The sequence below is a fragment of the Dromaius novaehollandiae genome, chromosome 3 (genome assembly GCF_036370855.1).
Source record: "Dromaius novaehollandiae isolate bDroNov1 chromosome 3, bDroNov1.hap1, whole genome shotgun sequence".
Classification (NCBI taxonomy): domain Eukaryota; kingdom Metazoa; phylum Chordata; class Aves; order Casuariiformes; family Dromaiidae; genus Dromaius; species Dromaius novaehollandiae.
Window position 1 is genome coordinate 126,714,480 of NC_088100.1, and position 14,030 is coordinate 126,728,509.

At 41.7% G+C, this 14,030-nt stretch overlaps 1 protein-coding gene across 4 annotated transcripts in view; it reads left to right on the top strand.

The window, feature by feature from the left end:
* MACROD2 (mono-ADP ribosylhydrolase 2) overlaps positions 1-14,030 on the top strand; it is an 858,592-nt gene that overhangs the window by 577,338 nt on the left and 267,224 nt on the right. For all 4 annotated transcript variants that reach the window (XM_064510050.1, XM_064510049.1, XM_064510053.1 and 1 more), the window contains one exon: positions 3,830-3,860. In XM_064510050.1, coding sequence (XP_064366120.1) covers positions 3,830-3,860 — 31 coding nt within the window. The remainder of the gene's footprint in view (positions 1-3,829; positions 3,861-14,030) is intronic.

A 14,030-nucleotide genomic window follows, 5' to 3' on the forward strand; every position in this document is an offset into this window, starting at 1 on the left:
CCTTCCAGGGGCTGGCAGATTAAGAGCGAGAAGGTTAGAAAAAGAGGATCTGAATGGAGAACTCCTCGCAATGCTCAGGGTTGCATGGGCCTTCACAAGGCTCCAAAGAAAGATGACCAGGAGAGGGAGGTAACCAGCTTGAGCTGACAGAGTAGGGCATTGCCATAACTGAGCAAAGGCTGGCTGCTTCCTCAGTTTATGGAAAAGGACAGGGAGATGAAGGGGGAACTTCTGCAGCTCAAAAAAGAGCAAGCCACTTGCTTGCGTGCGTCCTTACCCAGGGTCAGCTGTCTGCTCCTCCTCTCCATGCCCGTATCACAGGTCCCAGGGAGCTTTGGGTAGGTGGAGCAAGTTTGCTGCATGGACACTCCACTGCTGCTCCTCTGCTCCTCCAGACCGAGATGCTGAGAGTAGCAGTCTTTTCTAAAATCCTCAAGTTTAGATGCGAGGTTTTCTGCAGCTGCATCGCAGGTCCTAACCAGCAAGGAGAGTGAGCGAGAAGAAAGCCACACTGAAAGTGTAAAGGACAAGGCCAGATTTTTCCATCTGAGGGAATCTGAGTTACCTTGAAGCTTGCTGGGTTAGCTTGTGTTACTGCTTTGCGTGGAACACATTTAGCTACTTACCAAAATGTTAAGAACTTCTGGCTTTGCTATACAGTTAACTAAAAGCTATTTCTATTTACAATTTTGGTGAAATAAGGACTTTTTAAAAAGTGTTTATGAGTTCTCTGTGAAGATTCAGTAATGAAAGTTGCATGAGGGAATGGCTCTCAAGCATGAACGTTAATTATATAATCTCCATTCATGAGATGATGCAATACAAATCAGAGAAGGTTCAATTTGTATTTCACGTTATTTTTGTCTACTTTGTCTGGCAATGTGCTGGAAGAAAAGTATTTACATTGTGCGGGGCTCCGTAGTGGCAGAAGTGACAATGGGATGCCCACTCAGAAAGCTGAGCACTTAATTTAAAGGAAGTCCTTGCTCGGTGGAAGCAATTATGAGGACTGCAGCAGGAGGCATCTGGTCATGTAGACACAGCGATTGTATCCACCTAATAGGCAGCAGTTAATACATTGCAGCTCAGTGTGAACTAGAACCCCTTGTTGTAGACAAGCCCTTAAGTATTTAAATACCCAAGTCCCTCTTATTGAAATGTCTGAGAGTCCAACTTGGCCTCCACATGGAGGCTATTGTAAATTTTCCTCATGAAACTGCATTACATTTCATCCTAATGAGCACTGCTAGCTGTAGTCTTAGTAAAGAAACATTAGATTAAAAAGTACAAGAGACTAGGCGCCCACGTCCTCTCCTAAAGGAACTAAATCAATTCCAATCCTACAGTATTCACAGAGCTGATTTAATTTGGCCTCCTTCTCTAGATGATGGCAGCAATGTAGTATGAAGCTGTTGCTGTTATTACTTGTGTTTTATTCCAGAGTTTTATCCATTTGGAGTGTTGTCAGGGTAGCATTTCTTATTAGCCCCCAAGTAAAGCAAATGCTATTTTAGTAGCAAAGAAATTAAAGGTTAGTCAATAAATAGCAGTTACTTGCAACAAATTAAGATGAGAAATGTTTTGTTGTGGCAATAGGAATGAATGTTTCCTGCTGTGAAATTGAATTTTTTATTGAAATCAAATATATAATTAAGATATTATTATGCACAGAAAAGGTTAGAAACCTTAACATCTTTTGTCCATAAGCCAAATATTGTACAGCGTTGGTATCCATGCTGTGAGTTCCCCATTACTGCTCTGCCAGTAATTTCAGCCGGCATCTAGACTAAATTGTCTCCCTAGGAGCCGAGCGGAAACACAGTTGATATGCGATCTCAGGTATAGGCCTTTCTTGAATGAACAAAAGCACTGTCATATTTTATGAAATTACGTCTGCTGGTTATACGCTGTGATCATCTCTCAATGAGGGAGAGAGCACGGTTCATCTAAGTTACGACCAGAGACGGGTTTTCAAAAGGAGCTAGATGGGATTTTACACACTCTTGTGGCTTCATTCAAATGTGTTTCAGGTCCAGGATGGAAACTGAAAGCAAGGTTATGATTATGATGTGTCTACACAGTAATTTTAAAATAGGTGTATTAAACAGCACTTACGCACACCACCAAAATTGCTAGGTGAGGATTGCTAACCAGCCTCAGAGCAGGGCAGGCTGTGAATGGCAGCGAGCAGACGCCATAAAACGTCCCCCATGTGATGCAAGACACGCAGGTCTCTAATCTCCTTTTCTTGGAGCAAAGCGGAGAAGGAAACGTGGCTGCCTGGCATTTGCAAGGCTCCTTTAGGTGGCCAGCTCAAGCACAGCCTTAAAGACCACCATCAAGGCTTGGACTAGCTCCGTCTCGCTTGAGCACCGTGTTAGCTGGTGGCTCCTCGCGTGAGCACCGCGGCTGGCTCTTGGGCTGGCTCTGCACCCATGGCCGGACCTCTGCTGCCGCGTGAGGAGGAACCACGGGGCTGGGGGGACTGCAGAGCTCCCCACGGGCCGTGTCCCCTTGGTCTTTCCAAGTTACGGGGCCAGCAGGAGAGAGAACCCGAGTCCTCCGCTCCTCGTCCCTAGCGGCTGGGAGGAGTAGGCAAGACACATGCCATTAATCTGAAATGAAACATTTAAATTGGGAACAACTGTGCCTCTTAACAGCTGAAATTTCCAGAGTGGCGAATTTTAAGATCTGTCCTTAGTCTGGACAAAACCGTCCTTTCTGCCCCTTTTTTTATTGCTGCAAGGTCTGTTGCCACCTCAGCCTGAGCTCTGTAACCGTAGGCATTTTTTCGGCTCCATTCCTCATTTCCTTAAAGAGCCGATTCATTGTGATTTATTGGGTACAAACTAAAAAGCTAAGTATTTTTCAGGATGTAAGTTGTAGTGGTTGCGAGGAGGAATGAGACTATAATTCTACGCCGCTTTATTTGACTTAAGCATTTTCAGAGGGGAGGGGAGGACTTATCCTTTCCATTAGGCCTCTCCTTTCTTAATCACTGCTCCCAAATTAATTCCCTGGTTAAATGTAAAACAAGCATTAGCTTTGAATGATGTTTTTCTGCGTGACTAAACAAAGAGGAATTCCTTTTGTACCGTGACTCATCGCCAGGGGATCTGGTGCGAGCCTGAGGGCAGATATTGGAGACTTCTGTCCCAGGGGCTCCTGTACCTCTGAGCCGTGCTCTCCAGGCAAGGTGGTATCGCGTGTCACCTGCAGATGGAGGAGACCATGGCTCTCCTGAAGCCGTGCCGGTGCCTCAGCTTTGGTTTCTTCCAGTGGAAAGCTGAGTCCGACTCGCAGAAATGCAGATCTCTAGACAAAACATATGGTCAGGAGAAAAGCAGGATCACGGGAAGAAATGAGGTTAAAAGAGAAATCCCCTGAATCCAGAAGGACCATGTCGCGATGGAGGGCATGGCGAGGAGCAGATAGGGGAGAGGGGGACAGCGTTTAACCTGGGCGAGCGTATTTTACCACTGAAGAACTGTTGTCTAACTATATCACTCTTTTCTACTCTGCTGGCTCATGGCATTAATTTTTAACTCAAAAGGAAGTTTTAATAATGATTCTGGGTTCGAATGCTGCTGATAGCTCGAGGGGAGGGATAGACTGCAGCTTTATTAGCAGGGCAGCAAGGAAACCATATGGAATGTGTTTCCCATAAAGCCTGGAAAACGCCTGTGAATTGAATGCCGTAACAGCGAAGGCTGCAATATGTAATCTCTTGGTGTTGAAAAACAGACACTTAAAAATACCCTTGGTTTTGATAAAAAGTTCAGAAAACAGAAATCCCACTGATTTTTTTTTTCTTTCATTTGTTTTACAGGCATTCCCCTGTATTTCAACAGGAATTTATGGTAAGTAGAGGCCTTAGATGTAAGTTATTGCTTACTCAGTTTTTCCTCTTATTACTGCTTTGAACAGCGATATTTCACGTCAGGTGTCTCTTCTGCGGCCTTGGCTTTCGTGCTGCGTAGCAGGGGCTGCGCGGTGCCGGGACGCTGCCGTGCCAGGGAAAGGCTGCGGTCGTGCAGCCGACGAGCTTGTCACCAACCTTTCCATCCAAAGCGCAAGCAAACAAGGTTCCCCCATGCCCGAGACTGGGCAAAAAGTACTTTTTCCTCCAGCAAACTTGCTCGGATAGCATGAAATTATCTCAGCTCGCTTGAGTTTTGCTTCCACATGTTTAACCTAATGATTTATATCCAAAATGCTGCCTGAAGAATTGGAGGGAAAGGAGTATTTTGAAAGTGCATCATTTGCTTTGTTGCAATTTTAAGGCAACCCCCAACTAATAGTCAGCTATTTTTTGGTTGGTGCTGTGAAGGCAGCAGGCATGATATTTAAAGGAGGAAAAAGGCAAGCAGTTCCATATTTGAAAAGAAATATGGAGACATTTATGAGAGGAGGTGCAGATTTACTGGGGGCTGAAAGTACTTTCTAGTTTAAAAATAATGTCAGCTGATTTTTCTTTCATTTAGCTTTGTTAAATGCATACAAATGATGATAGGTTGGATTACTCATACTAATTCATGCGTTTTAGACAAACCAGCTAAGCAGCAAATAAAATAAAATAAAAAAAGCAGTCATCAAGTGCAATGTTAATATGACAAAGCTGTTGCTATGTGAATATATAATAATTTTTATCTTTTTGACTGAATTAATTTAAGGCTTGACTGATTAAATATTGTGGATGGAGGAAGATTCAAAAACATGGCATGGGTACTTATGGTTGTTTCTTGCTTTTCAAGGAAAATGTAAAAACTTCTTGTTTAAAAACTGATTGTGTTGATGATTGTAAATCTGAATTAGGCTTCAGAAGGTTGAATCTAGATTACTTGTAGTGCTGTATCTTTTTCTGCTAGAACTGCACTTTTATTATTCCAGAAGAACGTACAGATGCTGTTTCTACAGCAGTAGAAGCTACTGGATGTGAATCTGGCTCCAGATGAAGCTTCCTCTTAGTCCTGAGTTCGATCCACCTCTTGCACCTTTATGGGCGTTCTAGTTCTGCAGTCTTTGGCTTAACTCTTGTTCTTGAAATCTTGACATGGGCACATTTCTGTTACTAGTTTACAAAACCAGGCAAGACATGATGCAAATATATGGGATTGGGGTAAATTAAATGTACAAATAATAATAGTTTGTTTTACTAGAATTGGCATAGTTAATAGAAATCATCCTCGCAGGTGAGGAGTATGGTATGAAGCAAGAGAAGAAGGTTAGAAAGAATCTATAGTTGGAAACTTCAGTTTCCTTTCCTGAGGTAATGGGTACTTTTCTTGGAGTTAGCATTGATTTTAACTAGAAAGCTGTGGTGTTTCTGCAACATAGAATAGTTATGGCAGAGGCTGTTTCAATAATTATGTGTTGTTTTCACCTTTGTAGAAGAATTATGGCATATTTGTGTGAGAATATTCTGGTTTTCTGATGCTGTTTTTTTGCTGTTGGTTTTGGAATATGATCTCTAATTGAGTTTACTGTTTACATTTTAATGAATGCTTTCTCGTCCTCAGTGAAAAAAAAAATACTGAGCTGGGGGAGGGGGAAGAGCCTTCTTTCCAGACTCTGAAACGTACTGCGGGAAAGCGTAGCAATTAAGCACAGGATGCTGCATCAGACTCCAGGTGTCAATATTTTCAAGAAGTCTTGACAGCAGTTGCAGCGCTAAAACTATATTATATAATGTATTTGAGGTTTAAGGTACACCCAAACCCCACAAAGTTTTGCTTTTGGCTGGTTTTTGTTGCTTTTTTCCCCCTCTAAATGCACATTCCTTTAGAGAATGTCAGTGTCTAGACAAGCAAGTGGGTCAACTTCCTTTCTGGTGGCCAAACTGGATAGTATTACTTTACAGGTTGTACACTTACTTCTGAACTATGCCAATAAAATGTTATTTAAGGAACACGCAGCCCTGATTTCTCATCCCAGAGCCATGCAAACAAACGCTCCCGCTTCAAAATCCATTGGCTGAAAACTGAGTTTCACCTCCAAAGGAAAGTGGACAAATTTGCAAGGTTCGACTGAGCAGATCCAGTGTAGGAACCTGGATTGCATTTTGCTCAAAGTTCGTATAAGTGCTTGCTTTGCTTGTCTTTTTTATTATTATGAGGGGATCATGGTCGCACTTCTCTGCAGAGCGAACCTTTCCGGCTTGCCTCTCTCATAAAAAGGAAACGGGGAAGAATAAAGCAAGTCTCTTAGCAAGGTTTTGGCAAAGGGCAGCTGGCTTCTCCTGAGAGGGTTTGGTGGAGGGAAAGCCTGCCTTTCCTCCCCAAACACTTCCCGACGCTCCCTCCGCCCTTGGAGTTTGGGATGTCCCAGCTTGAACGAGTTAAAGCCCCGAGAAGGCCGGAGGCACTTGCCGTTAAGGCACCGTGCCAGGAGTTAAAACATGCTCTCAATGTGCTCCTATTTAAAGCGCACAGGCAACAATTTCACTCATGAGGGATCTTTGTTTTAAAAGCCTGATGACTTCAAATGAGGGCTTAAATCCTTAAAAAAAATGAGGTAGAAAGCAGCCGGTGCTGATGGTTTGTAAATCAGAAAAGGGTCTAGCCACAGATACTCCGGGTAGAAAAGCATTACCTTTCCCTAAACGATCTGTGTCCTCCCTAATATGTTTATAAGGTGATAATCGCTCCGACAAAGCAAAAGATAGGAAGACTCAGCTCTCCGTGGATCCCTGGAGTTGCTGTCCTGTTGCAACAGTGCCTTCCAACAGCAGCGTTGAGTTTCCTGGTGGCAGTGCCAGGGGCTTGTCCCCGTGCCGGGAATTGCCAGGCTCAACGTGAGCGAGAGCACAACATCAGCCTTACCGGAGGTTTCCTGCAGGCCAGCTAGGTTCTTAAGGAGTTTCTTACTTTTTTTTTCTCTTTTCCTTTTTTCAAAGCAATTTTACTGTCTGCTTGAAAAGAAGAAGAAAGTGATAAAAATAAATCTTCAGACGAATCTGTAGACCAGAGGGTAAAAACTGCTATTTTAGGCTGTATTGTATCAGGTTTTCATTTTACCTACAGTGATCACCATTTACACATCCACTTTCTCCATAATTACCGTGTTGTTATGTCTGAGCTACTGCCAGAAAGAAAAAAAAAATAGTGACGTTCTTACAGCAGTTTTTATGGAAGAGCACCTCATTTTCATGTCTTTAAGGAGGTAGTCACCAACCGTGATGTTCGCAGCTAGGGATGTCTGATACAGCGCTACAAACATTACGACCTGCAAAATTAAAGCGAAGCTCTGCAGATGGATGTGAGAGGACAGGAGTTTTCATGCTTTGTCACATACTCTGTTGAGAGATGGTTATGGGGTGGACTACATATGGAAGGACTTGGAGATGTTATGATCTGTGCACACCTATTTTCTCCCTTCTTGTTGTTTTACAGTAATACAGAGTTTGGCTTCTGTTCCTAGATACTTATCTTGGTAAGATAAGCTCTTTTCTGGCAACATAAGCAAGTAGGTAGATGTTCTTTCAGGCTTAGGGGAGCATTACAGAGGGAAAAAAAGATAAAATTTAAAGAAGAGAAATCTTCATTTGGTATTTCTTTTTGTTCCTACATCAGTGTAGCTGTGTATTTTGTCTTAGCTTGGCTTTCACTAAAATGTTATCAGCTATCCTTTCAGAGAAAAAAATGATGGCAGCTCTTAGGTTTTGTTACAAATGTGCACTTGCATTTCTTTTAAAAACACAGAGAGGAAAAGGGAAGAAAAAGACCAAAAGCTGTGAAAGCGCAGAACATGTCTGAGGTGATTTAGGCAGTGGAAATGCACAGGTTCAGCACATTTTAAGCACCCTTATTACACTGGAGTAAGAGTTATTTCTTTTAGAATCAGGCCGCTAATGCTTACTTGTAGCTTTTGGCCTGGTCATGGCAAAACATTGCAAGGTTAAATTTATTATGTGTTGCTAAAGGAGAGTCTGAAAGGCTCAGGAAGCAAGGAGGAAAAAAGGGAGTGAAGTGAAGTAGGCAGTGTATCTAGCGTGCAGAAGTGTGTAGTGTATTCGCAGGGCAAGACGTAGGGGGGCATCGCAGAGCCCACCTTGGGCTTTGCCTTCACCTGGAGCGAGAGGCCCCTTGGTCGGGTGCCAGCGGGACGTGTGGTTTCCAGGACCTCCCATACGTCCTTCTCGGCACCCGTGCCGGGCTCGTCCTGCTGGTCCGTGGTGGGCGAGCGCCTCGGCTCTTCTCCCAGGGAGGAGATCCCAGAAGGAAGCCCTCTGAGCATCTGAGGCAGGCAGCTGAACCGAACATCCCCAAAGGCAGGATAAACTCCTGACGCGGGGCTAAAGGTTGAGGCAATCCATTTCCATCTGTTGCTTCTCGTTTTCTGTTGGCGTTCCACTCCTAGAATATGTATTTCTTAAATGAGCAATCATAATAAGGGTTGCACTCTCCTCTTTCCAAAGGAGGGGAGTTTGCTGTGAATTTTTCGGAGCCGCTAGACACAGGAGTATGGTCGGTGGCCACAAAGCACTCTTGTCTTCATCCCAGGTCGGGTGCTCTGAGTCTCTGCAACCATCGCAAGGGCCTGACACGAGAGGTGATCATCAGCATGAAATATTGTGGCATCAGTAATGGTGACCTAAGGCTTTCAGGAAGTAAAATAAAAAATAATAATAATAAAAAGAAAAGGTTGGGGGAGCACAGATATTATCATACAAGATCTCCGTGAGCAGGGGTAGGGGAAAAAGCCAGCAGCAGACACAGAGACACTTGCTCTTAAAAAGGTTCTGTGATATTACTAAGCCGATTTTTTAGCCTGATCAACAGCTCCTCATCCCTCAACTCAGACTTCATCAACATTTTTGACACTACTGTATGGATTTAACAGACCTTTTTTTGTAGTTCATTGGGAAGTTAATTGTATTTTGTCATTTACTCCATAATTTGGGAAATGTAATATTTTAGCAAAAATGAAGATTTACCGTAACTCATTTTTTGTTGCTTCTTTGGGAGTGATCACCAGTTAACTGAGATTATTATTAAAATTAAAAATAGTAGCGGCTCTGAGATGGCTATTATAATATTCAAGTAATCCTAGAAATCTAATTACTACTTGTATAAAAATTTGTTGCATGCATTATTTAACAGTGTTCTTATTTCAGACAGTGTAGTATCCATGATACTAATTTGTCTTTCCCCATATTTTAAATACTAAAAAGTTATTACTGGAAAGTGTAAATCGATGAGCTCTCAACAGTCTAAAATTAACATTCATGTGACACATTTAGCAAGAAGCTCCAACTTGATTTCAGAAGAGAGACTTAATAAGTGCTATTTTTCAATGGAAATTGGCATTTTATGGATATCGTAGTTAGACTATCATGAAATTTATTTATTCTGAAATTCTTGCTGACTGTCCAACTTACAGCATTTATGCTGAATGTTAGATGAGAAATCTGAACCTTGATTAAAACAGCGTTTAGTGACCGCCTTTAAAAATACTCCTTCTAAAGCTTAGATTTGTAAACATTGAATACTCTCTCCTTACCTCCCTCCTGGCCTCATTTTTTCCCTTCTTTTTTCTCTTTAGGAAGAGAAAGAGAAAGAGGGCCTATGTAGTTGCTTCTTTCCTTTAAAAACAGTAGAAGCCCAAAGAGATTAAGGCTTTGTAGTGTCTGGAAAGCCAGTAACATCTCCAAAGGCATCAAAAACATACTACCCTTTGGGCACTTTTCTCCTTTTTTCTGTTCACTTTTTTATTTTTTTGCAGGCAGACTATTCTGCAAAATATAAAATAGTTGGTAAAGATTTCTGGTATCCTGAAAACATATTGCTGATATCAGATGTAATTTTTTTTTTAGTATTTGTGGCTTTCCCATTCATTAGTGGCCTGATTCTCTATTACCAGGATGAAAGTTAAAACGGTGTGCAAGTTGTGTATCAGTTATATCACTTACTTGCCTCTTTTAAACTTTCCTTGCTGATGTCATCATGGTAGTCCTATATGTTTGCCCTACAGCTTTACAGTCAGGACTGAATCTAATTTGTTAAAAAATTAATTTAAGTAAGAAAATCAAGATACATGGACCTTGTCCTCAAGACCTTAAATTAACGTGGTACATGCAGTATGAAATATTTTCTGGCCCAGTTATCATTATGAAAAAGCTTTCTCTGATGTAATCTTGCCCCTCCCCTCCCAGCCCTCCACCCCAAAATGAACGTGTCTCTAAAACTGAACTTTGAGCCCAATCCGTTACTAAATCCCACCATCTGCATTGGCTTTAGTGAGTGAGAAACATGCTGTGGCATCATGGAAGAAGCCACATGGCTGTGGAAGGATGCCCCTGTTCAAAATTATGCTGTTTCACTTTATTTAGCTTTACGTTTATAAAAGGGAATGAACTGGCTTAGCACAGCTTCAAAATTATTGACTGGAAGAGATTTGAGGCTATCATTTAGATAGCTATTCAGATAATTAAGTCAGCCGGTTAAGTGTGTATATTGCTATTCATGACAACATCTCTACGTACGTGTTTCATCTTGAGAAGTCTGCACTCAGAAGCAAAGACAAAGAGGTTCTTTTAGGATTCTCTAAGGCCATGACCTGGTCCAAGTTTGAAATTGCTCCTGCCTTGACCAGAAGGTTGGACCGGGTGACTCCCAGAGGTCCCTTCCAACCTGAGCTTTTCTGTGATTCTGAGTTTCTGGTATATTTTCTTCACTGACAGATGAGATTCATATCAAAAAATCACCCCACTATTTCAGAATCTTGGTGAGATCTCATCAGGTGCTCTCGCAAAGTAGTATTTTTTGTAAAAGGATAGCATTCTGTTGTTGTGGAGTGTCTTTCAACCATATTCCTGAAAAAATGTCATCTGATAACTTAGTAATTATAAGAACATCTTTTTCATGCCTTCCTCGTTTTCATGACAGAAAATGTTGTGTTTGAAGTATCTATTACTCTGAGTTTTAAAACACTGTAAAAAGAAGGATGGCTAGTTTAATGCTTCCAGTCAAATTTCATGATGCAATTGAGCTTTCTTGAAAGGAGGAACTTTATATGAGGTTAACCCAGTTAAAGGATAGGTATCATCTTGGCAGCTGTAAAACTACTACTTGGCTGAAAAGCTTGCACCAGAGCTGATGTGTGCCACGGTAGTGGTGAATTCATTTACTCATGCCGCTGTGGCATAACTGTTCTCGCATGTAATCTTAGTTATACATCACAAGTTCTGTACACCTCAGCAACCAGAAGATTTTAAAAGTGCCGGGGGTAAGTTTTTTAGTGCTAGTTCATCACCCACAGTCATTTCAATACAGAATAATTGTTTTATCTCACGTTTACAACTGCAAACTGTTGGGCATATTTAGTTAGTACTGAATTCCACTCATGCCTTAAAACTTCTCTGAGAATAGCATAGTCATACTAGTCCGTGCTTGTGTTTCCTTATAAATAAATAGTTTTTAAAAGTCCCAAGACACTAAAATTGATTAGGAGTAACATTTCTGGTGTGATATATATCAATGAGCTTTACCTCAAAGGTATTAACTATATCCTTTTGAACTTCTGTGACTATGTTAGATTTTAAGCATGTCTTGGGAAAAGAGCTCCTCTTTCTCATTCTTTGGTTGTTTCTGGTGCACAGGGGTACTCTGGTCCAGGCTTATCACAGAATATTGTGGAATTGCCCCATTTTTGCCCTATTTTACATTCTTCATGGCAGACATTGTCTCTTACTTTATAATTTATGCAGTACTATCATAATAAAGCCTAGTCAGTGTTGGAGACCCTAAGTACTACTCTAGCACAAATACAGAAATTCGTGCTATGTATGAATTTACTGTAAGCTACCGTGATCATCCATCATTCCTATGCTTAGTGTCTGAAGGTCACTTCTATGCGTGCAAGAAGTATGTGTGAGAACACCGGGGCTTTTAGGTGGCTTGTGAAAGATCAAATGCATTGCTCGTGTGGCAGACACCTTCTCATTCCCTGAAAGAAAACAAAAGATCAGCAGAGCAGACTTGCTATTCTGTATTTCATCGAAGTACCCGAAAGTCAATTCAGAGGTGTCTCTGCCTCCAAGGGTCATTCCCTGTGTTGTCCTTTTGCTGCCTCTGTGTTAGATAGGAGTGCTATCATATATCATTGGAAAGGGCAGCTGCAGCCGAGGCAGGAGAAGAACAGAAAAGTCAGGCAATTCAGTGTAATGAATGACTAATCCTGTTTCTAAGCAGAGGGTTCTGCTTATAAGGGTTCTGCAGTTCGGCGACCTGCAGTTTTTTGCTGGTGGTTGTATTAATGAGAGGCTGCCTGAGGCCTGGAAGAGAAGTTTTCGTCTTAAGGACTTGTTTAACTCCATTGTGTGCCGTTGGCTGCTGGAAACTCATTCACCTTTCTTCTGCCTGAAGATGAGATTCGCAAGACGATAGTGTAAAATATGGTGAATTACAACAATGGAATGAAGCATCTATTACAGTGGGCTGAATTTTTGTGAGGGAAAGAGGAGGGGATATAGAAAACCAATTCTGCTTCATTTTAAATTATTCTTTGAAATGCAAAGGGCACTATACATCGGCCTAAGTCATTGAATAGAAATATCAATCTTGGTAATTTATAAGTTCATTTAGTTCCTTTTTTTTATTCCTGCTAGTCTCCTATCTATTAGTTTTCCTTTTCTAACGCCTAATGTGGTTTAGACACACTAGAGAGTTTTAGAATATTCCTTTATTTTATGGCATATGATTAACAGCATCCACCTTTTCAGCTCAGACTTTATAAGATAAAGGTCACCAAGAGTATTTCCTAGGTGACCTGCCTGAAACTTTGTAAAGTAACAGCAGACAAAATTATTTGATGATAATGCAAGAAGGAATTAATGGGATAACATTTAAGCACTGTGTTCTGGAGATACATGGAGACATCCCTGAGAAGTGAATGTCATTAGCAGTATTTTAACTGATTTTCTGAGGCAGTAGAAAGTGCAACTTGTATACAGGCTTTACTTTATGCAACTGGAGTAATTTACTAAAAGTTGTGTCAGTGCATAAAATCAATTGGATGCATGCGTTTTCAGGACTGAGGCATTATTTCTCACATACCAATAACGAAAGCCAAACCTACTGCTGTATGTGATGCAAATAAGTTATTACTGATAAAAACTTGGGCAGTTCTGGAATTATTTCCTATCTAACTATCTATCAGGGTCCTATTATTGAATTTAAAATACTTATCTTTATTACTGAAAGATTAAACAGGTTGCAAAAACATACGTGGTTTACTGTAGAGGAGTCACAGTAAAGTGTCAAAATTCACCTTTTTTACCTAAAAAGTTTGAATGCTTTTAACAGCATCTGTGCAGGATGGAATTGTTGCTGGTTCCGTTTACTTAGTGGTATACACACTAAATTCCCCTTCAGGCTTATCGGGGGTGAGATGGCCAGAAGCAAATCTGTGCCCCTTGCTGAAGTGCGTTACGTCAGAAGTTCAGTGCACCTTAGCGAGGTGACTACAAAAATGAATGTGGATGGCCTGTTTGCATCCCTGCCAGGCAGTCAGGGTGGTCGTCAGCCACCTACCGAAGATCCGCTTACCGAGGGGGATGAGAAAAGTCACCTTCTGCTCCTTTAAAACACACTGTGGGTCAAGTTTCTGCTTCAGAGAGCTGAATTTGGTTCATTTCTGAGCCGTGAGGGCTGCAAACAGGCCCGAGGGCAGGGAACACATCCATGAAGGTCGCCCAGGGAATCGGGCATAGGTAGTCATAGGTGATTACCTCTCGGTAGTGGTGTTCTTCTTATTGAGGGTTACGATTTTAGGTTTCCATCGGGTGACTGAAATGGAAACAGGGCTAAATGCCCAGTGGAGGGTGTCAGTATGCTTCGTGGCAGCTGATGTGCACCAGCTGTGAAAAGTCCCACTGCATTTAGAGGAACAGATTTAGCTTATGCTGAGCGACCCCCTTCCCTTTGGCTATCGCTTCATTGACTCCAGCAGAGATGTAACCGGCAGAAATTTGGCCCGTTGTATGATACCTGTCTTACAAGGCTCAGTTTTGGCACAGAGACTCTACTCTC